The sequence below is a fragment of the Sinocyclocheilus anshuiensis genome, unplaced genomic scaffold, assembly GCF_001515605.1.
Source record: "Sinocyclocheilus anshuiensis isolate Anshui unplaced genomic scaffold, SAMN03320099.WGS_v1.1 scaffold426, whole genome shotgun sequence".
In the NCBI taxonomy this organism is placed as follows: Eukaryota; Metazoa; Chordata; class Actinopteri; order Cypriniformes; family Cyprinidae; genus Sinocyclocheilus; species Sinocyclocheilus anshuiensis.
The window spans coordinates 996,664-1,021,174 of record NW_015542362.1 but is presented as its reverse complement, the minus strand read 5'-3'; the positions used below and the strand labels follow the sequence as shown (position 1 = coordinate 1,021,174).

The 24,511-nt window shown below is 37.1% G+C and overlaps 4 protein-coding genes across 4 annotated transcripts in view; 1 reads left to right on the top strand and 3 right to left on the bottom strand.

Annotated features, from left to right (window-relative positions):
- Window positions 1–1,670: 1,670 nt before the first annotated feature.
- Window positions 1,671–5,351, bottom strand: LOC107691933 (E3 ubiquitin/ISG15 ligase TRIM25). The gene is made up of 9 exons (XM_016490784.1): window positions 5,216–5,351; window positions 4,486–4,625; window positions 4,038–4,286; window positions 3,619–3,861; window positions 3,345–3,428; window positions 2,612–3,069; window positions 2,406–2,504; window positions 2,188–2,262; window positions 1,671–2,040 (listed from the first exon to the last, which is right to left on the bottom strand). Exons 2-9 carry the CDS (start codon window positions 4,550–4,552, stop codon window positions 2,002–2,004), a joined length of 1,314 nt encoding a protein of 437 aa, XP_016346270.1. The 5' UTR covers window positions 4,553–4,625; window positions 5,216–5,351; the 3' UTR covers window positions 1,671–2,001.
- Window positions 5,352–6,114: 763 nt separating this feature from the next.
- Window positions 6,115–14,573, bottom strand: LOC107691932 (E3 ubiquitin-protein ligase TRIM39). Its single transcript, XM_074187018.1, is given in 19 exon segments — window positions 6,115–6,706; window positions 7,401–7,427; window positions 7,602–7,730; window positions 7,733–7,748; window positions 7,825–7,883; window positions 7,886–7,936; window positions 7,939–8,008; window positions 9,456–9,545; window positions 9,633–9,902; window positions 9,905–10,193; window positions 10,772–10,931; window positions 11,104–11,146; window positions 12,552–12,658; window positions 13,482–13,563; window positions 13,653–13,771; window positions 13,774–13,825; window positions 13,896–13,979; window positions 14,088–14,207; window positions 14,384–14,573. Coding segments are annotated over 19 exon segments (2,424 nt in total). The 5' UTR covers window positions 14,471–14,573; the 3' UTR covers window positions 6,115–6,137.
- Window positions 14,574–18,365: 3,792 nt separating this feature from the next.
- Window positions 18,366–19,490, top strand: nedd8 (NEDD8 ubiquitin like modifier). Its single transcript, XM_016490871.1, has 4 exons — window positions 18,366–18,560; window positions 18,811–18,858; window positions 18,952–19,034; window positions 19,119–19,490. The coding sequence occupies exons 1-4, from the start codon at window positions 18,543–18,545 to the stop codon at window positions 19,237–19,239; spliced, it is 270 nt and encodes an 89-aa protein (XP_016346357.1). The 5' UTR covers window positions 18,366–18,542; the 3' UTR covers window positions 19,240–19,490.
- Window positions 19,491–20,750: 1,260 nt separating this feature from the next.
- The window catches only part of slc7a8a (solute carrier family 7 member 8a), a 20,615-nt gene continuing 16,854 nt past the window's right edge, over window positions 20,751–24,511 (bottom strand). Inside the window, exon 11 of the mRNA XM_016490783.1 lies at window positions 20,751–23,343. Within this exon, the coding sequence (XP_016346269.1) occupies window positions 23,186–23,343 (158 nt within the window). The 3' untranslated portion in view covers window positions 20,751–23,185. The remainder of the gene's footprint in view (window positions 23,344–24,511) is intronic.

Here is a 24,511-nt window from a genome sequence, read left to right as displayed (position 1 = left end):
AGAATCATTAGGATATTAAGTAAATATCATGTTCCATGAAGATATTTTGTAAATTTCGTACCGTAAATATATCAAAACTTAATTTTTGATTAGTAATATGCATTGCTAAGGAGTTCACTTGGACAACTTTAAAGGCAATTTTCTCAATATTTAAAGGGGTCATATGATGCTTTTTTAAAGATCATTATTTTTCAAATACTGTACATTGTTGTAGGTCCTCTATGCCCCGCCTCTCTCAAACTGCAATGTGATGGAGCACAATCCTGTTTTTCTCCTTCGCTATCTTGCTTTCAGACCGAGAACCACCTGAAGACTCCCTGTAAAGAGACATCAACCTCACAACGAGTCTCTTCACTGGTTTTGGCAAGTCTTTCCCTGCTCTTTGTGAAAAAGTGCCAGTTCCCTAGTATGATTACATCACATTTTGTTGGTGTAATCTATAGATTGCTCCTGCTGACTATATCCAGCCTCTTACGAAGACTTCAGATGACCCAACACCTGTGAAGAGATGATGCCAACCCTTGAGAGGACTTCAGATGAAGCTGACTCTGAATAAACATACAAAACTGCTACATTTTCCTTGCATTGTAATCAACATGATCACATCACGTAACCATTGCTTTAAGTTGTTCATTTTTTCTGTATATATTTAACTGTTTCTGAATACATGACGTTACTTAACTGCATGATTTGTATAGCCTAATTTCAGAACATTTCTGCCATATGAACATTACTTTTGCACAGTTACACCTGTTAACAGAACTCTTATTTGTAATGTAGAAACATTCATTTTCTGTAAAGCTGCTTTGAAACAATGTGTATATTAAAAAGTGCAATACAAATAAATGTGAATTGAAGAAAACTTGATGCATCATTTCTCTTCTCCTCTCCAGATCAGTAGGGAAACCATACATTCACACTCCTTTCTGTGAGCGACTGGAGCACTCACATGCAGCACAGCAAACTATGGAGACTGTTCAAGGACAACATGCTTTATAGCTTATTATAAATGTATAAATTGATTGCTGTAAATAAGTGCATAACAAAGTGAGCTGAGGCGGCGGGATCGAGAACGGCGGATCCGACGAAGGAGCGGTGAAAACGGTGAAAGCCGATCCGGCGATCCACAGCACTAAGTTGATGTATTTGCTCAGCGACCAGCACGGATCAGCTCTAGGCATGACGAAGCAGATATCGTCCTCTTTTAGAAGGCCAAACAAAGTAGTTTCACTTTCACAACGAAGCACACAGCGTCTTCAGGACATGGCGGCGGCAACAACAATACAGTGAGAATAAAAGTTACGCCTTCTTTCTTTGCGTGAACATTTGGGCGGCGTTATGCAAATCTTCCCACATCGTGACGTAGACATGTGGGGGCGTGTTCGAACGAGCCGTTTTAGGTAGGTGTGGCTGACTCTTAACTTTTATAAAGAATATCTCTTTGGATCTGAGACTTTAGTCTTTGCAACTTTACAGATCTTCTTTATGCACCAAGAGCTTGTAACACTCCAAAGAGAAAGGAACAAATGAAATTGCATCATATGACCCCTTTAAATTTTTTTGCACCCTCAGATTCCAGATTTTCAAATAGTTGTATCTCAGCCAAATATTGTCCCATCCTAACAAGCTAATTTATTCATCTTTCAGATGATGTATAAATCTCAGTTTCAAACAATTGACCCTTATGACTGGTTTTGTGGTCTAGGGTCACATATAACAAGTAAATATAAATGACATCAATTAGTAAATAGATGATAAAAAAACAACAACGACAGAAAAGGGGGGTGTTGCCAGTACCATGAGTTCCTACTAGAAGCTATATCATATTTACCGAAAGATTTTTAACGACTTCAATAGGATTATGATACTAAACAGTGATAGACCCAAACAACCATGTGACTTGAGATTAAATTATGTTATATCATTTGAATTTTTCTAAATATATTAACAGGCAAAGGCAACATCCTGTAGATACAAGAGGATGAATGCAGAAATGACAAATTACATCCTGGTCTTCGCCCAGTGCTCAAAAAGTGTCATCTGTGAGAGATGAGCAACAAACATAAGCTTTGCAACATGTTTAAATATCATGTAAATTTGTATCAATATAATGATATCAAATAAATGTGTTGTGCATCAGCAATGACTTTATGATGCTTTAAGCATACATATACATGATCTCAGTACCTGACATTTCTCAATGGAGTAATTCAGATCAGCACAGAGCTCAATGTTGCCTGCTTTCTCTTTCTCTTCATTTTTCTAATTAAAAATCAAATCAAACACATCACATCAATATAATATCACAGTTGTATGATACATAATAATTTGACCCTGCATAAGACAAGTGGTTTGGAACATAGATAATAGTTTTGAATAAATGAATAATATGTTGTAAGACTCACTTTGCTCATTTTTCTTTCTGAGTGTTTGATTTCTTGATCTATCTTCATTGTGTCCTGGATCATCTGCTGCACAAGCTTGTGCGTCTTCATCTCCCGAGTCTGTGATGAGAGGGGAAAATACAGATGCTTTACATCATCCAGTATGTTTTTAAGATTTCTAATTACCGTTTGTTGTTGTAAATAAATGATCATTCTTTGTTACCTACCTTCTTCTCTTTACTCTTGTCTTCTACAAGAACTGCGTTGTGAGTCTTGTGGTCTCCCTCAGTGCAGGACTGACACACAGATGTCTGATCATCTCCACAGAACATCTCCAGAGCTCTGTTATATTTCTGGATTATTTTAGGATTGATATCCTCCACAAGGTCAAGCATCATGACTTGCTTTATGTTTATGACTTTCTCATGAGGCTCCAGGTAAGAGCTCTGCCACATCAGGATTTCAGACTGAGACAACAGATGCTCACAGTGTCTAAGATCCACTCTCTTGGTGAAATTTTCTTTGCAGCATGGACATGTGTTATCATGACTGCTTTCCCAGCATTCCTTCAGGCAGGCCTTACAGAAGTTATGTCCACATGGGGTCATCATGGGATCAGTGGACAGCTCCAGACAAATTAAACACTGAAGGTTTTCTGTCAGGACACTGCTTGAGGAAGCCGTTACTGAAAAGAAAAGAAAAAGAAAATACTTAGCAAACAATACAACAACAACAAAAAATAATATGTGAAAATAAATACAATACTAACTTTATATTAATAAATATTTATAAAATATCTGCAAATAGTTTGATACAAAGAAGCCAGTTTATCCATAACTGCTAGTATATTTAGAGATAGTAATGATACTAGCATCTTTATATTTAAAATATATCTTTATAAGAAAAATAGGAGATCTCAGTTATTTAGTTATAAAATAGGAGATCTCTATTATTGATTACCTGAAGGTTTGCACAGAATCTCTTCTTGGTCCTCTGTTTCTAATGGTTGTGAATATTCTGTCATCACGGGTTCCCTTTGGTAGCCTTTAGAAATGTGCAAAAATGAACTCTGAAGTCTCAAATACATGGACAAATATGCCATCTTTTGGACATTAAAATTATATCACAAGATGAATGCTTATTTTATACTGTACTTCTGTTACTTATCGAACTAAGCATGTTACTAGCTAAAATTCACAGTATAAAAATGCATTGGAAGTACAAATATATTTACCTGTGTTTTTCTCAAAGAGTTGCACAATCTCTCTAAGAGCTGTGTTGCACCTTAGATCAGGACATTTGTTGAATGTTTCTTTACAAAATGGGCAGGTGCATTTCTGACTGATGTCCCAGAACATTTCCAGGCAGGTCTTACAGAAGTTGTGTCCACATGGAGTGGTGACCGGATCACTGAATAGATCCAAACAGATGGAACAGTGGAGCTCCTCAGATAATGGACCGCTGACGCATAACTGGGCTGAAAGCAAAAGAAATGCATTCATTTCAGAAATTTCTCAGGTTTGAAGTGCAGATTTTCTGTTCTGAAATTAGCAAATATTGTGTACAGTTAGTTTTGTGCACATTTATGAGACACGGGAGTAAGTTTAGAGACTAGTAGAGTTTTTTTTTTTTTACTTTAAAATAAATACATACCTGTTGTGTTTTTCTCAAGGAGTTGCACAATTTCTCTAAGAACTGTGTTGCTCTTTAATTCAGGTATTTTGCCGAATGTTTCTTTACAATAACGGCATTTGCAATACTGACTGTTGTCCCAGCATTGTTTCAGACAGCTCTTGCAGAAGTTGTGTCCACATGGAGTGGAGACTGGATCTATGAACACATCCAGACATACTGGACACTTGTGTTCCTCAGTCTGAAGAGGAATGCTGCAGAGATCCATAACTGGAAAATGGGGAAATTACTTGGAATAAATAATAATATTAATACTCCTTACCCAAATATTAATTAAAAAATTAAGCAGCAAAACATTGTGATGTAATGCAATGCTTAACATAGTAGTTCATGTTCAGTGAATTCAAATACACATTATGTATTTTATTATAAGATGAATGTAATGTAAGTTCAGACCACAAAGACTTACATGGCGGCAAATCAATACTGCCTCTTTTATGTCTGCATTTTAGTGGTGTTGAGAAGGGTTCTGCCATTTCTTATAAAATCCACCAGCTTTAACCAAAAGTTGTTGCAGAATTCACGTAATGGATGTCGGCCTTCCCACTCCTTCACAATAATAATTAACCAGTCATCATTATTTTAGTTAAGTTAAAAGTGAAAAAATTAATCTCTTTTACAAGAATGACACGGACAAATAAGACAAAGTAAAACAAGTAGTGTACATATAAATGGCAAATCAATTCAAACGTCGTTTTCAGCTGAGATTTACAGCGAGCCTATAGGTTAATCAAACGGAAGACGGCTGTTCTGTAAATAGTTGCATACACACAATACTTTCTGGCAAAGTCTGAGAAGGTAGAATTGTTTTGGAAGGAAAATAAACAAAATTTATCCTGAATATGCAAATTGGCCGAAACCACTGGACGTCTCCAGCTAAAACAGAACAACCGGAACAAAGTTTCCACTCAATACTAGCCTTTGGTTAAGCAGAATACCGATACCAAAGGTTTCACCCTGTTTATAGGCACACATTATAATAACTATTAAATAATTTTCGGACATTGTCACGAATGCAAACTGACACTACTTCATAAAACAACTAATTAATCGGATATAATTGGTATTATCAACTAAGGCATTTAAATTAACATTAACTATAATTAACTGTTCAGATCAATTCATCTTTAATCACATACCAGCGAGGATCTGTCCGAATAAAACTACCAGCTTCTATAACAAGCAAGCGAGGAAACGTCTTTAGTTTCACTTTTTAGCCAAACTAGTAACCTACCTGTACAAAGTAAAATTTGACCCGACACCTAGCGGTTGGGCACCGCATCGATACTATTAAATACGATACAATGAATAAACAACGTGATAAACGGGGTAAGGATTTATACATATGTTCTTAATATTCATTTTCGTAAGTTTTAAAGACCTTTTAAACCTATGCAGATGATGACAGTGATAGAGATGAAATGTAAAAGGCATAAAATGGTTCTGCACTGTATACAGTAGATTGGTTTTGACACATTGACACCTGTGCTAAATAAAGGTTCCTCAACCTCTGCTCATTTTTTCGATTGCGTTGTCATTTGCAGTATTCCTCAGTACTTACCGTCAATCAGTGTTATTTTAGTATTCATTTCATTAAAATATTGAATGTTATAAATATATTCATTTTAATGTTTTTATAATTCATTAAAAAAAAGTTTTAAATATTGTATTTTCTTATATACATCATTGTTTATACAGTATGAGAAGAAAAATTTAAATCAAATGTGTCTAAACTTTCATTTTTGGGTGAACTATACACAATATATTGTCGCTACCCATGAAACATGTTGAATTTATGTATTGCTATATATTGTGACACAATATATTGTTACAGCAAAACATAAGTCGTGGGGCACATTAAAATATGATGTAAAAATCAAAAACATCACAAATTCTCAACAAAACAGCAAGTTTAAAGATCATCTTTATTTGAGGTTACTGTAATTGGAACATTAGTGTGCAAAGAAAGTAGTCTTACTAGCAAAAAAAATAAATATATAATATTGTATTACACTGACAGTCATTCTTCCTTCCTTCCTTCATTCATTTATTTTATTTTAATTACCAATGGTTATAATTGGCTAAAATACACTTATTCTTTCCGACAGGTGAAATGATCAGTGGGGCTGAATTTTTATCTCCATGAGTAAAGCCTGGGCTGAAATATGGATAGAGTTTCTCAGTGAAAGACTGACCAGTGAAAGAGTAGATATGAGACTCCACATCATAAAATGAGACCAGACCTTCCTCATAGTCTACATACACACCCACCTTCTGGGGCTTGACTTTCAGACAGAGAGAGACAGACAGACAGTCACAGGCCTTATACTCACTTCCATTCCTCAACCACAGAGTCAAGAGTCCATTCCTTGGACTCAGAGTAATTATTCCCTTCCTGTTAACAGACTCCCTCGCCACACCTATATCCCACTCGGTTTTCCCTTTCACCTACACCTCGAAATAAAATTTCCCAGAGGAGAATCCCTCCTTCCCCAGGATGCTGGGACATGTATCAAACCTCCACGGACTGTCCGGGACAATCTGTCGTGTTTCTCCATATCCAGCTTGTTTGTCACCCTCAGACAAGGAGATTTTCGGATGAGCTGTTTCAGGATCCATAGTCACATTCACTGAGAGAGATCAGAACAAATAATTAGCAGACATTTTTAACATATATGCGTTGCATGGAATAAACAATACACAATAGTACACTGGTCTTTCGTCAACTTTTTCTGTATTTGTCCCATTAAAATGATCTTGGAAATGTTTTGCCCTGTGTTTATCATTTATATTTGCTACTATTCAAATGCCCTGTATGTATGTATTTATTGTTTTACAATTAACCCAGAATTTCAGTATTAAAATGTGAATATCCATTACTATATATTTAAAACTATGACGTTATTTTTTCAGTGTCATTGAAGAGTTTGAGATTAAATATGACATTTGTGAGAATATGTGATTTGTGAAAAACACATCAAGGACAATATCACTTTTGAGTAGAATTTGTGTGTGTAATTTCCAATCACTCGTTAATTTTGTCAAATGATGAAAAAAAGTGTAAAAGTATTATTACATTGCATGTATTAATGAAGCATAAAATGCTAGCTATGAAATTAGCTGTGAAATTGAGACACTCGAAGTAGAGATTTTTTTATGACCTTCAGAAAAAATTGAACCATGCATGTATATCAACTGCCAGACATTGTTTGACAAATTAAAGTGAGTTTTAATAGTTCATATGACTAAAAGTGCCCACAATATATTCAGAAATGTAAACATTTTTGTGTATGAATGTAGGAAAATGGCATAGATGACTTGTACCTGTAAAATTCTCAATCCTCTTTAGCTCTGTGGAAACAATTTATACACTTGATTATTTTCTAAAAATGTATGTAAATAATTTGTAGAACTGTGCCAGTCTTAGCTTTTAACAGTGTTGAATTCTTACAAAATAATTATATTTAAATGTATTCACAATAAAAATTCCAGACAAAATATCGAACATAACAGTGAAATGCTCACCAGTTCCTGTAATCTTCACCATTGCACTACTGAAGAATTATTGATGCTTTGTCAGGGCTCTCCTCACAGCGTCCTCCTTCAGATGAGTGTCAGTACTGACCCCAGCCAAGATCTTGGTGCCTAAGGGCTGCACAGGGATGGATAAATCTAAAGGAGGAGAGAGAGAGAAATCCCTCAGCATGTTAAGTGTTGTCCTGTGATGTGAGCAGAGAGAGACACTGACCTGTAGGAGGTGCAGGTGATCTTCAGTGTGTGAGAGCTGCTCCAGCTCAGTGTTTCTATATTCAGCTCTTTAATCAGCTCTTCAGCCTGATTCTCTGCTGCTTTCTGCTTCTGCAACTCTCAATGGAGTCCATCAGATCAGTGAACAGCTCGACAATGTCTGCTTTTTCTTTTTCTAAGCTTTGCTAAGTAAAGGATAATGTATATTCAGTCTTAAAATATGGCCACCAAATTTACATTTACATTTATGCATTTAGCAGCCGTTTTTATCTAAAGTGGCTCACAAAAGAGGTTTATTACAGGTTAACTAATTTCGGATGCAAGCTAGAGAAGAGGCGAAATGCCGAGAAGATTTTTTTGTGGGGTGTGAGTGTGTGTTTAAGTGCACTGGTTTAAGAGCGTAAAGTGTTTGTGGAAGAGGTCTGTCTTCAGCTACTTTTTGAAAGATGTGATGGTCTCAGCAGTTTGGGTGGAGGTTAACAGCTCATACCAGCGCAGAGGGTAAAGGTGTTGGAGAGTGACTTTTTGCCTCATTGTGAAGGAACAACAAGGCGTTGCTCACGAATTGACCTTAGCTGACTTGTAGGTTTGAGGTAAGGAGGTGCTGTTCCAGTTTTGAAAGCCAGCATTAAAACCTTAAAGGGATAGTTCACCCAAAAATGAAAATTCTGTCATTAATTACTCACCCTCATGTCGTTTCAAACCCGTAAGATCTTCGTTCATCTTCGGAACACAAATTAAGATATTTTTGATTGAATCTGAGAGCTGTCTGACCCTCCATAGACAGCAACGCAACTGAAATGTTCCCAAGTCCAGAAACGTAGCAAGGAGATCGGTGAAATAATCCATGTGACATCAGTGGTTCAGCCGCAATTATACAAAGCTACGAGAATACTTTTTGTGCGCCAAAAAAAAGAAAAACGACTTTATTCAGCAATTCGTCTCCTCCGCATCACCCTGTAGCGCCATTTTGGAGAGTATCCGCTGGAGGTAAACAGCGTATGCTGTTCTGTGTCAGCTGCGTCACACGGATACGCTGTTTTCGTTCAGATCAAATCACAACAACGTAGGAAACAGATCCGGTGTTTACGTCCAGCGGATATTCTCCAAAATGGCGCTACAGGGTGACGCGGAGGAGACGAATTGTTGAATGATATCGTTTTTGGGGGGTTTTTTGGTGCACAAAAAGTATTCTCGTAGCTTCGTATAATTGCGGCTGAACCACTGATGTCACATGGATTATTTCACCGATCTCCTTGCTACGTTTCTGGACTTGGGAACATTTCAGTTGCGTTGCTGTCTATGCGGGGTCAGACAGCTCTCAGATTCCATCAAAAATATCTTAATTTGTGTTCCGAAGATGAACGAAGATCTTAAGGGTTTGAAACGACATGAGGGTGAGTAATTAATGACAGAATTTTCATTTTTGGGTGAACTAACCCTTTAAATCTGATTCTGGGAGTCAGGTATAAATAAGGAATGCAACGAACTGCTAAAATGTATACCTTGAATTAAATTTAAATCACTTTGGATAAAAGCATCTGGCAAATGTAAATAATAAATGGGATCATTCAATATTGTGTTCTGACCACATTAAATAAAACTTTGCAATGAACTTACAACAAGACTAACCTTGCTGAGCTGTACCGAGCATTTGATTTCTTCAATTTTCTTCATTCTGCTCTGAATCATCGAATTAACCTCGGCTTGTCTTTTCCCTAACTGAGACTGTGGACAAAAAAATTTAACTTTCTTTACAGCAAAGTTTGAAAGCCATTGAAACACAGATACAGATTAAGCATCTCTCACCTTCCGTTCTTCACTCTCCTCCTCTACAGGAACAGTGTTGTGGGTTCTGTGGTCTTTCGTCGTACACGACAGGCACACACACTTCTGATCATCTCTGCAGAACAGCTCCAGTGGCCTGTCATGCTTCGGGCATATATAATCTTCCAGATTCTCCACAGGGTTGATAAGTTTGTGCTTCTTCAGTTTTGCTACAGTGTTATGAGGCTCTAGGTGAGTTTTACAGAAAGATCCTTCACAATGCACGCAAGACTTCAAAGCTCCTCTCTTTATTTTTGTTTTGTACAGGCATCACATGGTACTGCACCAGGTTGGACAGGACTTTCTCCCCTCTTCAGTCCTCCGATGAGCTCTCTGAATTCTCTGTTCATGCCAAGATCTGGTCTCAAGTGAAAGTTCTTCTTGCAAAGCGGACATTGCGTGCCCATACTGCTGTCCCAGTGTTGAGTGATGCATTCCATGCAGAAGTTGTGTCCACACGGAATGGTTACTGGGTCAGAGAAGAAATCCTGACATATTGAACACAGGCACTGTCCAACTGGGAACTGATGGAAGAAGCCATCGCTGATGAGAGAAAAAACCCCCCAAATGATTGTACAAACACACAAGATATCTCTCCTTGCCCCTCCTTTTTAAACAAATTGAACCTGTCAAACTGGTTTTGATATGGGATGTAAAATACAACATACACTTTAATTGGTATTACAATAAAGATTTGCATGAAGATGCAAATAAAGTTTGAAAGGGTCTTTCAATGACAATCAATATCAATCAACTCAAGAGTGGTGTTAACAGTCCAAAAATCTCTCTTTTTTAATGAAAATGCAGTTGTAAATCAAACTAGCCATTAGATTTAATAATTAGGACTGACACCAGAACTGACTTGAGATGAATAATGATACTATTGTCTTTTTAAAACTGCTTACAGCAGAATTTGAATCATATTTGGAGAAGTTTGATTCTGTTATTTTCTTGTTCATTACTATTAAGCTGCTTTGAAACAATCTGTATTTTATAAGGTGCTATATAAATAACGATGACTTGACTGCTGATTTACCAAATACTTTTTGTGTAATGTAGTTTACAAACCACTAGATAAAACAATCCAGACTCCAGCATGATTGCGTCTCTCATGAGCTTACCTGTACTCTGCTACACCTCCTGCATGCTTCTTCATGGCCGTGTCTGAGCTCATGCCGTAGAACAGTTTGTACTTCTTGCTGTTTTTCTCTATGATTTCGCCCGCACTCTCAGAATGACCAGCAAGCATTCCTCCCAGCATCACAAAGTCAGCTCCAGCTCCTGTCGCACAGTTTAGCCTAATGTGACACTGGTGGTGACCAACATCTAAAAAATGTGGCATTTACAGGTAGTAAGGCAACAAGTAATGTCTGAATCCAATGTTTTTAGCTACTAAAATGTCTTGCTTTCTTGTTTTATGGTATTATTACAATGCTGTGTTACCAAAACTCACCAAATGCTTTGGAGACGTCGCCTGGGCAGGTGCATCCCCCATCCTACAGCGAGACGAAAAACAGATCCCACAAATACATTATCAAAGATTCTGTGTCAACAAAGCACGCAGGCAGCATGGTCTGTTACTCTTCACTGTTAACTCTATAAAGCCTGACATAATGTCAGGAAAAAACATTTGTTTAAAATGGAACAGTTTATTGAAACTTCAAATTAAATATAAAAGAAAACTGGGGGGAAAATATATATATATATATATAAAAATGTGTTTGTCTTTTGTCCATATTTAATGCATCAGGCTTTTTATGGCCCATGTAATATGTGACCCTGGACCACAAAACCAGTCATAAGGGTCAATTTTTCGAAATTGAGATTTATACATCATCTGAAAGCTGAATAAATAAGCTTTCCATTGATGTATGGTTTGTATAGGACAATATTTGGCCGAGATACAACTATATGAAAATCTGGAATCTGAGGGTGCAAAAAAAATCTAAATATTGAGAAAATCGCCTTTAAAGTTGTCCAAATGAAGTTCTTAGCAATGCATATTACTAATCAAAAATTAAGTTTTGATATATTTACGGTAGGAAATTTACAAAATGTCTTCATGGAACATGATCTTTACTTGGCATAAAAGAAAAATCGATAATTTTGACCCATACAATGTTTTTTTTGGCTATTGCTAAAAATATACCCCAGCGATTTAAGACTGGTTTTGTGCTCCAGGGTCACATATAGTGAGAATATGGATCTTATACTCGAGGGGGAAAACCTCAATTTAATTTTAGGCCCAAACTAAGCAAATATACACAATTTGGAGCATGATATTGGATGCATGTTTTTTTTTTTTTTTATATGGACAAAAAGCAATATTACATTTTGATAGCTAACAGTTTAAGATTTTTAAAACAGTATAAGAGACCCCTAACATAAAATGCATATAAATATCAGTTGTCACTCTAGATTTCAAAATAATAGTTAGATATAGTAAAAGACATTTAAAAGCTTAGTTTTATGATCAAAGCTCTGTAGTTTTCATTTTTTAGGGGCCATGCAAGAATACAATAACGATTAAGAGATCAATAAAATAAAACGTTCCCGAAAAGCCTTTTGTATCATACTTGACACCTACATTTTAACATGATATTTCTAAAACATAATATACGGAAAATCAAGTAAACCTAAGCTGCTTCAGTCCAATAAACGCTCATCTTTAAATATTAATAACAATATTATGCTTATTCTTATGTTTACTTCATAACACAACCTGAAGATGGCTGTATAATTATACTAAAAGGCCTTCAGTCAGAGGCTATCAATCAGAGGACAGAAGGCTTGTAGTAGACTATGTGTAACAGGTTTTTCATGTTGATAATTTAGAGGCTATAGAAATGCATAGTGTTAATGTAATGTAAGGCTTTATAGGGTTAATGTACGAACTCTCACAGATATAATGTGTCCACCCAGGCCGTGTGCAGCGTCAGCACACTCAATGACTGCGCTCAGCTGAGGATAACCCACACCGGTCTTCTTACGAGTGGTGCACACAGAACCTGCATACATGAACATATTTACATTTACATTTAGTCATTTAGCAGACGCTTTTATCCAAAGCGACTTACAATTGGGTGATACATAAAGCGATTCTTCTTAAGAGGCAAACAGACACAGGAAGTGGTTGTAATACCAAGTTCTTAGACATTGTTCAAATAAGTACAAGCTAGAAAGAGAAGGAATAAATAAAGAGAGAGAGTTTTTTTTTTTTTGAAGGAATAAATAAAGAGAGAGAGTTATTTTTTTATTTTTTATTTTTTTTTATTTTTTTTTTTTTATGATGAAGTCAAGTAGCTTCGAAAGAGATGGGTTTTCAGCTGTCGCTTGAAAATTGTCAGGGATTCAGCATTCTGGATAGGGGTGGGAAGATCGTTCCACCAGCCAGGAGTGGTGAACGAGAATGTTCTGGAAAGTGATTTTGAGCCTCTCTGTGATGGTACCACGAGGCGTCGCTCACTAGCGGATCTCAGACTTCTGAAGGGGATGTAGATTCGTAGTAGTGAGTGGAAGTAGGCGGGTGCTGAGTCTGTGGCTGTTCTATATGCAAGCATCAATGTCTTGAACTTGATTCGAGCCGCAACCGGTAGCCAGTGCAAGGAGATAAAGAGAGGTGTAACATGGGCTCTTTTGGGCTCGTTGAAGACCAGTCGTACCGCTGCATTCTGAATCATTTGTAGAGGTTTGATTGTGCTTGATGGAAGTCCAGCCAGAAGAGCATTGCAGTAGTCCAGCCTAGAGATGACAAGGGCCTGGACAAGAAGTTGTGTGAAACTGGTGTAATATGAATCTGAACACCATCCGACAGACAACTGATGATGTCACCTGGTCCAATGCCCACTTTGATGATGTCAGCACCAGCGAGAATCAGCTCTTCGACCATCTCTCCTGTGACCACATTGCCAGCCTACAAAATTCAAATGGATTTCAAAACATTAAGATGACTGTTATTGAGACGATGTCAATGAAATGTTGATCTGTTGTTGGGTAACTGACCATGATAGTGTGTGTAGGGAACTTCTGCCTCACGTCTTTCAAGAAGTTGACAAAGTGTTCAGAGTAGCCATTGACCACATCCACACATATGTACAGAATCTGAGGTACAGCAGCCACATTGGCCCCAGTTTCTCAAAGTCCCCATCACTGGTCCCCGTGCTGACTGCTACACTCTGGAGAAACAAAGAAAGTTTTTGGAGAGATTTTGGAGTAGATTTCAATTCTAGTAAAGATGTTGCTCACCTGTAAGCATTCTGGGTGTTTGGATGCAAACTCCTTTCAGTCATCCACACAATAATGCTTATGGATGGCTGTAAAGAGACTAAACTATGAAAAAAAATACACTAATTAATATAACCTGCAGTCTGATAAAAGGACAAAAAGGGCACAAAAAATTATTTAATTCAGTGAAATTAGAGTAGATTTCATTCACACCTGATGTAAGGCTAAGGCCATTTCAAAAGCTCCCACGGTGTCCATGTTGGCGGCTATAATGGGAATACCACGGTAACGTCCCTTTGAGTTTCTAAATGTAAAACTGCGCATGAGATCCACCTGAAACAGATGAGAGACAGAAGAGTGTGAAAAGTAATGAAAGTGAACCTAAAATGTAGTTGACATTGCACCACATGTGTGATTGCAATGGAACATAAATGAAACTGAGGCCAGACCAAACTAATACTCCATATGACATCTATAATGCAAATAAAAACATACTAAGAGTTACTAACCTCACTGCGAGATTTGAGAGTGCTTCTTTTGGGTCGAAGCAGCACGTCCTTGAAGTCGAGCTTGATATCATTTTCAATACGTGGCATATCTGCTGAAGGGGATGGCCTTAGACTGCTCTAACCGTATCTCACTGTCTGCAAAAACACAAGACAAGGGAAAGAAAAACATTCCCACTCCTTCAGTTATGAGAGCTGCAGAGGCTGAGGAAGGGGAGGGTTATACAGGGTGAGACAGAAAATATCCTTTCATAATTATGTAAAAACTCTAAATCTAGGATTAAACATTTTAGAATACCAATTACTTATTCCATTTCAGACAGGAGAGTAAAGCAATGCATCATAAAAAAAAGAATAAAATAAAATGACCCTTAAATGTTTCACATCTGGTTCTGTGTTCTGCACGTCTTAGCTGTCAGATAATCTAGGCCACAAGATAGTAATTGTTGCTTTTCTGTCATCTTGACTCAACATGGTTTTTTTTTGTCCATTACAAACAATTACACGCGTGTCCTTATGTATACACGCTACAAAATAAATATGACCTATAATTGAAGAGGAGCACCTTCTTCTTCTTCTTATATCTTTCCGGCAGTGTAGACGCTACTGGGCGTATTACTGCCCTCCACAGGTCAAAGTTTGAACTAAATTCTTACATACAGTCCTGTATTATGCAAGAACTGAAGAACTACCTCAGAGATCAGTTTATGTTTATCACTGTGTCCAAACAAAGAAGTAACAGAAAACACTTTAACTCCAAATTCTGCCAATTTATCATAAAAAGTGCTTTTCTTTCTGCATTATACTTCCTACATTCCAAGAAAACATGCCCTACTGTTTCCATATTCCCACATTCACATAATCCAGAAATATGCTTTCCTACAATATACAAAAAGTAATTTAACCCACAATGCCCCAACCTCAATCTACATAGTTTAACGGAGTCCTTACGAGATGGACAAGTACAAAAACATCTTTTCTTAACTTTAGGTTGAATAGACAAATAATGTCTACCCTTGACTTCCTTTTCCCATCCTCTCTGCCATTCTTTTATTAAGCCCTCTTTAACTCTTTCCCTCAGTTCCACCCTCCCCAAGGATACATGGATATCTATTTCTCTACCTAGGCTCTCCTTTGCTATATAATCTGCCTGCTCATTCCCCATCACCCCAGCATGCCCAGGCACCCAACAAAAAGTGATATTGCAAGCAAACCCAACTCTAAAAAACACACTCAAGATGTCATTTACAATATCAGATCGAACTTTAGATTTTCCTGCTCTTAAAGTTTCCAGGGCTGCTGCAGAATCAGAACAGATAACAACTTCTTTCGGTCTGACTTCTTCAATCCACCATAAAGCCCATAAAATTGCCATTAACTCAGCAGTAAGAACAGAGCTTCCATTCGAAATACGTCGACCAACTTTCAACCCTAGTTTCTCCACATACATCCCAAACCCAGCTCTCCCATTAACTGGATCTCTAGACCCATCTGTAAAAATTATTATACTACTCTGATTAACTGAATTAAGATATACCACTATTCTTGGTATCACCTCCATCTTATCTTTTTCCTGAAGAAAAGCAAACTCAACTTTCAACTCAGGCATCACCCAATATGGCATAGGTAACCATCCTATGTGCTCTGCAATACCTCCCTGTTCCAATTCCATCTTCCTAGCCCACTGATTTACATTAACAAAAAAATTATAATATTTCCTACTTCCAACAAACTCTTGCAACAAACACCTTGCTGGATATGTATAATTACATCCTCTAAGTTTTACCCAGTACTGTAGTCCTAATTTAATACGCCTTAACCATAAGGGCATTTCTCCCATTTCAATAAGCAAGGCTGAAACTGGGGAAGTTCTGAAGGCCCCACAACAAATCCTCAAAGCCCTTGTTTGCACTACATCCAACCTATCCAAAACAGTTTTAGAAGCAGACCCATATACAAAGGACCCATAATCAATAATGGACCTGATCATGGCCTGATAAATTAATAATAACGTCTCCCTATTGGCCCCCCATTCACATCCAGCTAGACTTCTCATAACATTCAAAACTTTTTCACACCTCTCCACAATCTTACCTACATGTACAGCCCAAGTCATACGTTCTTCAAACCAAACACCCAAAAATTTAAAAGCCTTTACCTTCTCCAATGGAGACCCATACAAATACAGCCCTATATTAGGTAACTTTCTTTTAAAACCTAATATCATATATTTTGTCTTAGATTGCGAAATTTTAAATCCCCATGTATTCCCCCATTCCTCCACCAACACTAACATTCTTTGAATCTGCTTTAAAACAAACCCTACATTACGCCCTCTTTTCCAAATGGCCCCATCATCTGCAAATAAAGAAAGCCCAAATCCTCTCTCCATTTTACCAAAGATATCATCAATCATTATATTAAATAACACGTTAAGTGGAAACAAGCGAGCCGTCAGTTAGCATATGATGACGAGTACTAAATGTGCCAATAGTTTACTGAAAAAATAAATTTTTACCTGACAGATATCGTTCGCAGTGATGGTTGAAGACAAATATATTACCGCAAGCTACATTTTTAAAGGGCCACTAATGAACGGGTGGGTTGACAGCGGTGGATAAGCAGCTGTAATGAAAACATTACACAAGCTAGCTGAGATGAGCTATTTACCTTCCAACAGTAGCCCGGGGAAATATCGCGAGATCTTCTTCTTCTTCTTCTTCTTATATCTTTCCGGCAGTGTAGACGCTACTGGGCGTATTACTGCCATCCACAGGTCAAAGTTTGAACTAAATTCTTATATACAGTCCTGTATTATGCAAGAACTGAAGAACTACCTCAGAGATCAGTTTATGTTTATCACTGTGTCCAAACAAAGTAGTAACAGAAAACACTTTAACTCCAAATTCTGCCAATTTATCAAAAAGTGCTTTTCTTTCTCCATTATACTTCCTACATTCCAAGAAAACATGCCCTACTGTTTCCATATTCCCACATTCACATAATCCAGAAATATGCTTTCCTACAATATACAAAAAGTAATTTAACCCACAGTGCCCCAACCTCAATCTACACAGTTTAACCGAGTCCCTACGAGATGGACAAGTACAAAACATCTTTTCTTAACTTTAGGTTGAATAGAAAAATAATGTCTACCCTTGCTGTTTCCATATTCCCACATTCACATAATCCAGAAATATGCTTTCCTACAATATACAAAAAGTAATTTAACCCACAATGCCCCAACCTCAATCTACATAGTTTAACGGAGTCCTTACGAGATGGACAAGTACAAAAACATCTTTTCTTAACTTTAGGTTGAATAGACAAATAATGTCTACCCTTGACTTCCTTTTCCCATCCTCTCTGCCATTCTTTTATTAAGCCCTCTTTAACTCTTTCCCTCAGTTCCACCCTCCCCAAGGATACATGGATATCTATTTCTCTTCCTAAACTCTCCTTCGCTATATAATCTGCCTGCTCATTCCCTATCACCCCAGCATGCCCAGGCACCCAACAAAACGTGATATTGCAAGCAAACCCAACTCTAAAAAACACACTCAAGATGTCATGTACAATATCAGATCGAACTTTAGATTTTCCTGCTCTTAAAGTTTGAGCACCTTCTTGAAAGGCTGTATGGAAGAAAATAAAACCGGTTTTCGTGTTGGAGGCGGTCGTTTTAGGAGGGCGGATGTTTAGCGCGTGTACTGTAGTCTTTATGCTGAGGGCTTGCGTGCAAATTCAAGTTCAAACGCTCAGCGAAAAACTACAGACAACGATTGATTTGCAGCGTACTGTCGCAACAAATGTCGCAAATTTAATTTTCCCGGTCAGTTTGAATTCAAGTTAAATATTTTGTTATTTAGAGTTAGTTTACTAAGTTATGTGTATTTAAACAATAAAATATAAAAACAATTACTTCATTTTACTTCGTTCCAAATCGTCAGCTGTCATCGAATGCCGTTATGTTCCACACGGACCCTCGGAACGTTTCCTACAGACACTAGAATAGTAGGAATTATTTTTCAGTGACGCAGGAAATTCGCTGGGGAAATTGTGGGAATAATTTGATTAGCGGTGTCTGAACTTCTTCCACCATCGCCTAATTATATTCGCATTCAATTTCCCTGCATGTATTTCTAAAACAGAAGAAGCCACAATGCTAATTAAAGTCAAGGTAAGAAATTAACGAAGAGCAGCTCTTTCATTCAGCACAGTTCTTACCCAGTTCGTCAGGATGGTTCTAGACTGAGCTAGTGTAATTATTTTATTAAATACAGTAAGGCATTGCGCATCAAACAACATTTTACTACAGTATGACGTACATAGATAATATTATAACAAACTGTGCTATGTAAATGATAAAAGGCCCATTCAGAGGGACATGTTATGTCTAAATAACTTAATCGTCGTCATTGTTTTTAAAGACACTCACTGGCAAAGAAATCGAGATCGACATCGAGCCCACAGACAAGGTACAATATAAAATGCTTAATGATTTACAGCGAATGTTAAAAGATGAACCCGCAGTTGACAGTAAAGAGCATTGATGCGTCCGTTTTATTCAGGTGGAGAGAATAAAAGAGAGAGTGGAGGAGAAAGAGGGAATCCCACCCCAGCAACAGAGACTCATCTACAGTGGAAAACAGATGTAACGTATTTTATGTGCACATTTAATCATGCTCTCGAATATTTCTGTAGGTTTATTCTAAACCCTCCATCTTCTCCACCTCAGGAATGATGAGAAAACGGCAGCTGATTACAAGATCCAGGGTGGCTCTGTGCTGCATCTGGTTCTTGCACTGAGAGGTGGTCGGGTCCACCAGCATCCCAGCAGCCTCCTCTCTTCTGTGTAACCCAGCCCTGTCTTGGCCACCTTAGATATGTACTTGCACATGTCACCAGAAACCATTTGAACCATCTGGACTGACGAGTGGTAGCCACTGCATTCTTTGTTTGCTGGAATATTCATCAGCTTTTTCCTGTTCATGCCACTCCGTTAATTTGTTAAGAGCATCATTATGCTCTTTTTGTTAGGTTTACAAGAAGAGTTAAAAATCAACGTAAAACTGATGTATCAGTTTGTCAATAAAAATTGATGCAACCATTTAAGCATGTAACAGTGTTTATTCTTTCGGCATTCAAAGAGTTTTCAATTTTTCCTCAATTGCTTTGGCTCAATTCTTGAATGAGAATGTTTTTCTCAAAACAATATGGTCAGATTTCTGAACAATCAGCTAATTGTTCACGCTAAATGTGAATTTCTTATTCAAGTAAACCACAAGTTTTATTACATCTGCAAAAAAGCTAGTGCCATTTTCTACTATTTGCACAACAAGTACACTCTTAAAAATAAAGGTGCTTCACGATGCCATAGAAGAACCTTTTTGTCTAAATGGTTCCATAAAGAACCTTTAACATCTGAAGAACCTTTCTGTTTCACAAAAGGTTCTTTGTGGCGAAAGAAGGTTCTTCAGATTATAAAAAGGTAAGAAAGAGATGGTTCTTTAAAGAACCTTTGACTGAATGGTTCTTTGTGGAACCAAAAATGGTTCTTCTATGGCATCGCTTGAAAAACCTTTAGAAGCACCTTTATTTTTAAGAGTGTAAATGCACATGGCTTACTGATTTTTAGTGAAATTAAAATCGAAACATTCTTCATGTGAGCAATCTCATGCAAAATGATTCTTTCAATTCTTAAAATCTGTCAGGTATATATTTATAAATGTTTTTTTTTTAACGTACCACACTAATAAAAAATGTATGCATACAAATATGCATATTATTTTTCTGTGTACTTCAGTACTGGCATTTTTATGTACTGTTAAAAACTGCATCTAAAAATGTCAGTGTGATACACAGCAGCATTCAGCTAGACAAAACTGACAGTCAGTGTCAACAAAAAAGTAGAACAAAAAGTACATTTGTATATAACAAGGATTTTAAGGATCGTCTACCAAAAAAAAAAAAAAACATTAAACATTTTGCCCAGTATGGCTCACACGATGACAAAACTTTTCATGCTGGTGACATTGGCCAATTTACTGACACAATAGCTAGGTTTTGAAGCACAAAATTATGTTTTGCAGACATGCACTATAGTTGTGATGTCCCATAAAACAATTACACAAATAGTTTAGAGAATAAGATCAAAATTGTTGTTTCAAAATGAGCCAAAGCGACTGAGAAAAACCGTAATGTGCAACCCATGTGGTAAATAAATAACCCAAGTGAGTTGAGAAAACCGTTAAATTATTAAACGTGACAGCTGTGAAACTATTGAACAAGGTAATCTGCCATTCTCCCAACTTGCAGTAGGTGGCAGTGTAGCACAGTTTTTCCTGTCAGACTGGATAAACAAGTCTTCCCTGGTTCAGCATATAGATTTATTTGTCTTTTAATATATACTGTTCAAACAAATACAAAACATATACTAAACAAGAAGACTCTGGTACAAAACGTTCACCCCCAGTTGTGTAAGTGGTAATTTGAGCTGTAGGGTCTTTATCCTTTTAAACTGTACATATCTTAATATCTATATATTCGTTCTCTTACTGATTTTTATGTAATTATGAGGACATTCAAAATATTAACATCATTTGTTACTAATGTGACAATCAAATATGTGACAGAATTCATTTTTCATGGCTTTTGGTATCACCTGTATGATAGTGTGTGTGTGTGTGTGTGGAAAAGAAAGCCAAATATTGCAGCACAAACAGAATCGCAGCTTCCATATAAAATATACATAGTGTTTGTGTTTAGCACACAGTAGGCAGTGCTGATTACTGAGGCACAGCTCAGGAGCAGCATCATTACAACCAAAGATGCTCTGCACCTTTGATGATACATACAATGATTAAAGTTTACGCAGTCAGTTGAATAATGGATGATAACAGGCCTCTTCGCTGCCTGACTAGGACAGAGGAACCAAAAGGCAGTGATTCTTGTGGAAGTACGAAGGTTATAGATTTGATATTGTAGTCTCTAAGGAATGTGGGGGATTAAGCTCATGCAAAATGGATGTGCAGTGAATTACACTGATTTTTATACAGCACCTACACACTACAGATCTGCAATAAAACAAAGAACAATTGGCACTTTTCCATAGTCTTCACAAGTGGGTAAAGGTGTGACATCAATACAGAGGCACAATAAAAAGACCCTGTGACCACTAAAAAGTGACATACATACTGAACACTTTAATCATGTATTCTTGAACTGAGCATATATTATTTACTTACACAGTTATATTATATATTTTAAGTAATTTTATTAGAAAATTAATTATCTTTAAGGCTCTCCATTTAGGTGTGTAGTTCAATTATTTAGTATATTCATGTAATCATCCAGACTATGTTAGCTTGATCGATTGATTCTAGTCCCTTGTATTGCACCTACATTAACATCTACAGTCCACCTACACAATTATAATATATTGTGCATTATAAGACTGATTTAATAAGCTCTTCTGACATAATTGATTTCAAGTTTTTGAATATTCACATAATAAATGACAGGACCAGAACTATTACATTCTCACAGGCTTTCAGCTACATCACAGACACTATCTATGCATCACTACTGTTTTTTTTGTTGTTTGTTTTTTTTTGGCCATATATAACCAAACGCTCTGCAATTTTGAATATATATTTGTGTATATACTTGTGAAATAATTAGGCTGCATGAAAGCAAACCTGCGGGTTATGACTGTGGCTATAAAGCCGATGGCGTCAGGAGACATATTTTCTGTGCAAAGTCCACACAGAATGAAGATACCATTGCAACACTTAATTTCACAATGGAATCTTTAAGTTTTCACTGAGCACAGAAGAAAAATACTCTTCAACAGTGATAATAACTTTATACAGTTTATGTAAAAGTTTCAAGGCAAATAAAAGAGCTTAAATTGTATCGGTACCAGAGTAACCTGGTAGAAATCTACTCTGAACCACCACAATTGGTTCTTATATATATGCCTTAAAAAATATGATGGTTAAAAAAAGATCCTAGAGCGTTCCTTCAGGAAAGAGAACAGAGAAAATAAAATGTAAACAAAAAAAACAGTCATTTCATAATGACAGTGGAATATGATTAGAACAGGACAATCAAAAATATAAAAATATATAAAAAGAAATGCTTCTGAGTGTTTTTGGTGTGATGAAATAAACTTTAAATGAGAACATGTCAAATTAAAATACAGCTTTGGCTTATAAAAAACATTTATTCCTGGGAGTGTTGGGAGATAACTAAAACAAGGAAAAATAAAGAGGGGGTAAGAATTAGAACATTAGAATGTACTCAATAATAAATAAATAAATAAAATGAACCATGCCACTGTTTCAGGCGAAGCCATGATGTATTCTGGCATTTTTAGCATAAACGAAACGGAATTCTAATTCTCATAGAAAAAAGAATGTTTCAGAAAGGTCTTTTTTTTTAAAATGCAGACCCTTCTAAACCAGTGTTTTTAAGTAATACATTCTACAGCTTTATGTCATCCCACATTTTAATGTTGCAATTCTGTTGCACAGCCAATGGAGTAGAAAGCAGTTGCTAAGAGACTAGCAACTAGAGAGAACGGAGAACATTGTATAAGACCACTACAGCAGAACCACATGACATGTGGAGCAGCTAGTCTCCTGAGCTTAGCCACTGCACTCCAGTGCAACCCCCTCTTTATGAAAAGGCAAAATACAGAGGTATGTGAAAAATTTCACAAAAAAGTTTGATTTCCAGTGCCTATCTGAATAAATCTGGCTGCCCGTATGTGAGTGAATAAGTATGTCTCCATATGTCTGTTCAGCAGTCAGCTGATTTCGGTGTCTGCTCATCCTCGGCTGACAGTGGAACCGACTGTTCCTTCAGTTCGATCTCTTCTACAGACTCCTCGTTTTTCTTCTTGTCCTCCACTGGGTAGACCACTACACAAAACTTCTGACCCAGGTATGTCATCTTGTCTGAAAACACAAAAAAAAGGGAATTCAGTTTACGTACCATACCATTTTTCAGGATTTTTTGATGAATAGAAAGTTCAAAACCAGTTATTTGAAATATAAATCGTTTGTATCGTTATAAGTCAGTTTAATGCATCCTTGCTGCATAAAAGTATAAATTACTCGAGTGTGAGGTACATAGTTTCTCATCAGACGTAATATAGTGATGTTATCATTAGGCTTAACACATCTTTGAACTGTGTTCAACTCACCAACAAATGTATTGAAACACTGTGGTTTGTTGTCCCAGTACACGCCCAAGAAATAGACAGGGACTCCAGTAAGCATGATGGCCAAGCCAATGCCACACACCACAGGCTCCGAGTACAGAGAGAAAATCAACAGGAAGGCCCAGAACAGCAGATAGATGACAGGCCACACCAGACTGATCTGTGAGTAGCAGAAGTAACGTTAGCAGTCAGAAGGAAAAATTCTCTTATATGGGACATACTGTATCTATACCTGGAACTGGACAATCTTAATAACATGATGCAAAGGTTATAGCAATATAAATACATTTGCCGAACAGAATACCGGATCGGTAACAGATGGTAAGTCATCAGCAAAAAGTCAACAACTACTGAAATCACTGAGCAAAAACTTGCTAATATGGTTTGTTTTTGTTAACACTGGCTTTTAGTAATTTTTAGGACTTACTTTAATTGGCCGGTGCATATCTGGTTGTTTAACCCGCAGCACGATCTGCCCCGCAACAGTGACACCGTAGAAGAGGTAGTTGATGAAACCCACATAGTTGATGAGTGTGTACATGTCACTGGTGCACAGCATCAGAAGTGTTGAGATGCACTGCAAGAGAGAGTGTTTGATGTCAGAACATCATGAAGACCATTCATGTTCAAGAAAAGTGTGAGTGAGGTATAAAGGAGAGGGAGAGGGGGGTGTATATAATGCTCACAGTGAAGAGCAGGGCTGGAATTGGGGTGCAGCGCTTCACATGAATCATAGCCAGTAAGCTAGGTAGATGACCTTCACGTGCACCCGCGAAGAACAACCTGAACAATGTGAGGAGGACCCAAGAATACTGTTATTTAGGATGCCAGTATAATCATTAGAAGGGAGTATGTGAAGACACAGACAGACAGACATAGATAGATAGATAGATAGATAGATA

Bases quoted from the DNA above. Each gene is read 5' to 3' on its own strand.
- LOC107691933 (XM_016490784.1), bottom strand. From the start codon at position 4,552: ATGGCAGAACCCTTCTCAACACCACTAAAATGCAGACATAAAAGAGGC. The intron at 4,287-4,485 runs GTAAGTCTTTGT...CCCATTTTCCAG, and splicing joins CAGTATTGATTTGCCGCCAT to TTATGGATCTCTGCAGCATT. The intron at 3,862-4,037 runs GTATGTATTTAT...TTTTGCTTTCAG, and splicing joins CCTTGAGAAAAACACAACAG to CCCAGTTATGCGTCAGCGGT.
- nedd8 (XM_016490871.1), top strand. The intron at 18,859-18,951 runs GTACAATATAAA...CGTTTTATTCAG, and splicing joins ACATCGAGCCCACAGACAAG to GTGGAGAGAATAAAAGAGAG. The intron at 19,035-19,118 runs GTAACGTATTTT...TCTCCACCTCAG, and splicing joins ATCTACAGTGGAAAACAGAT to GAATGATGAGAAAACGGCAG.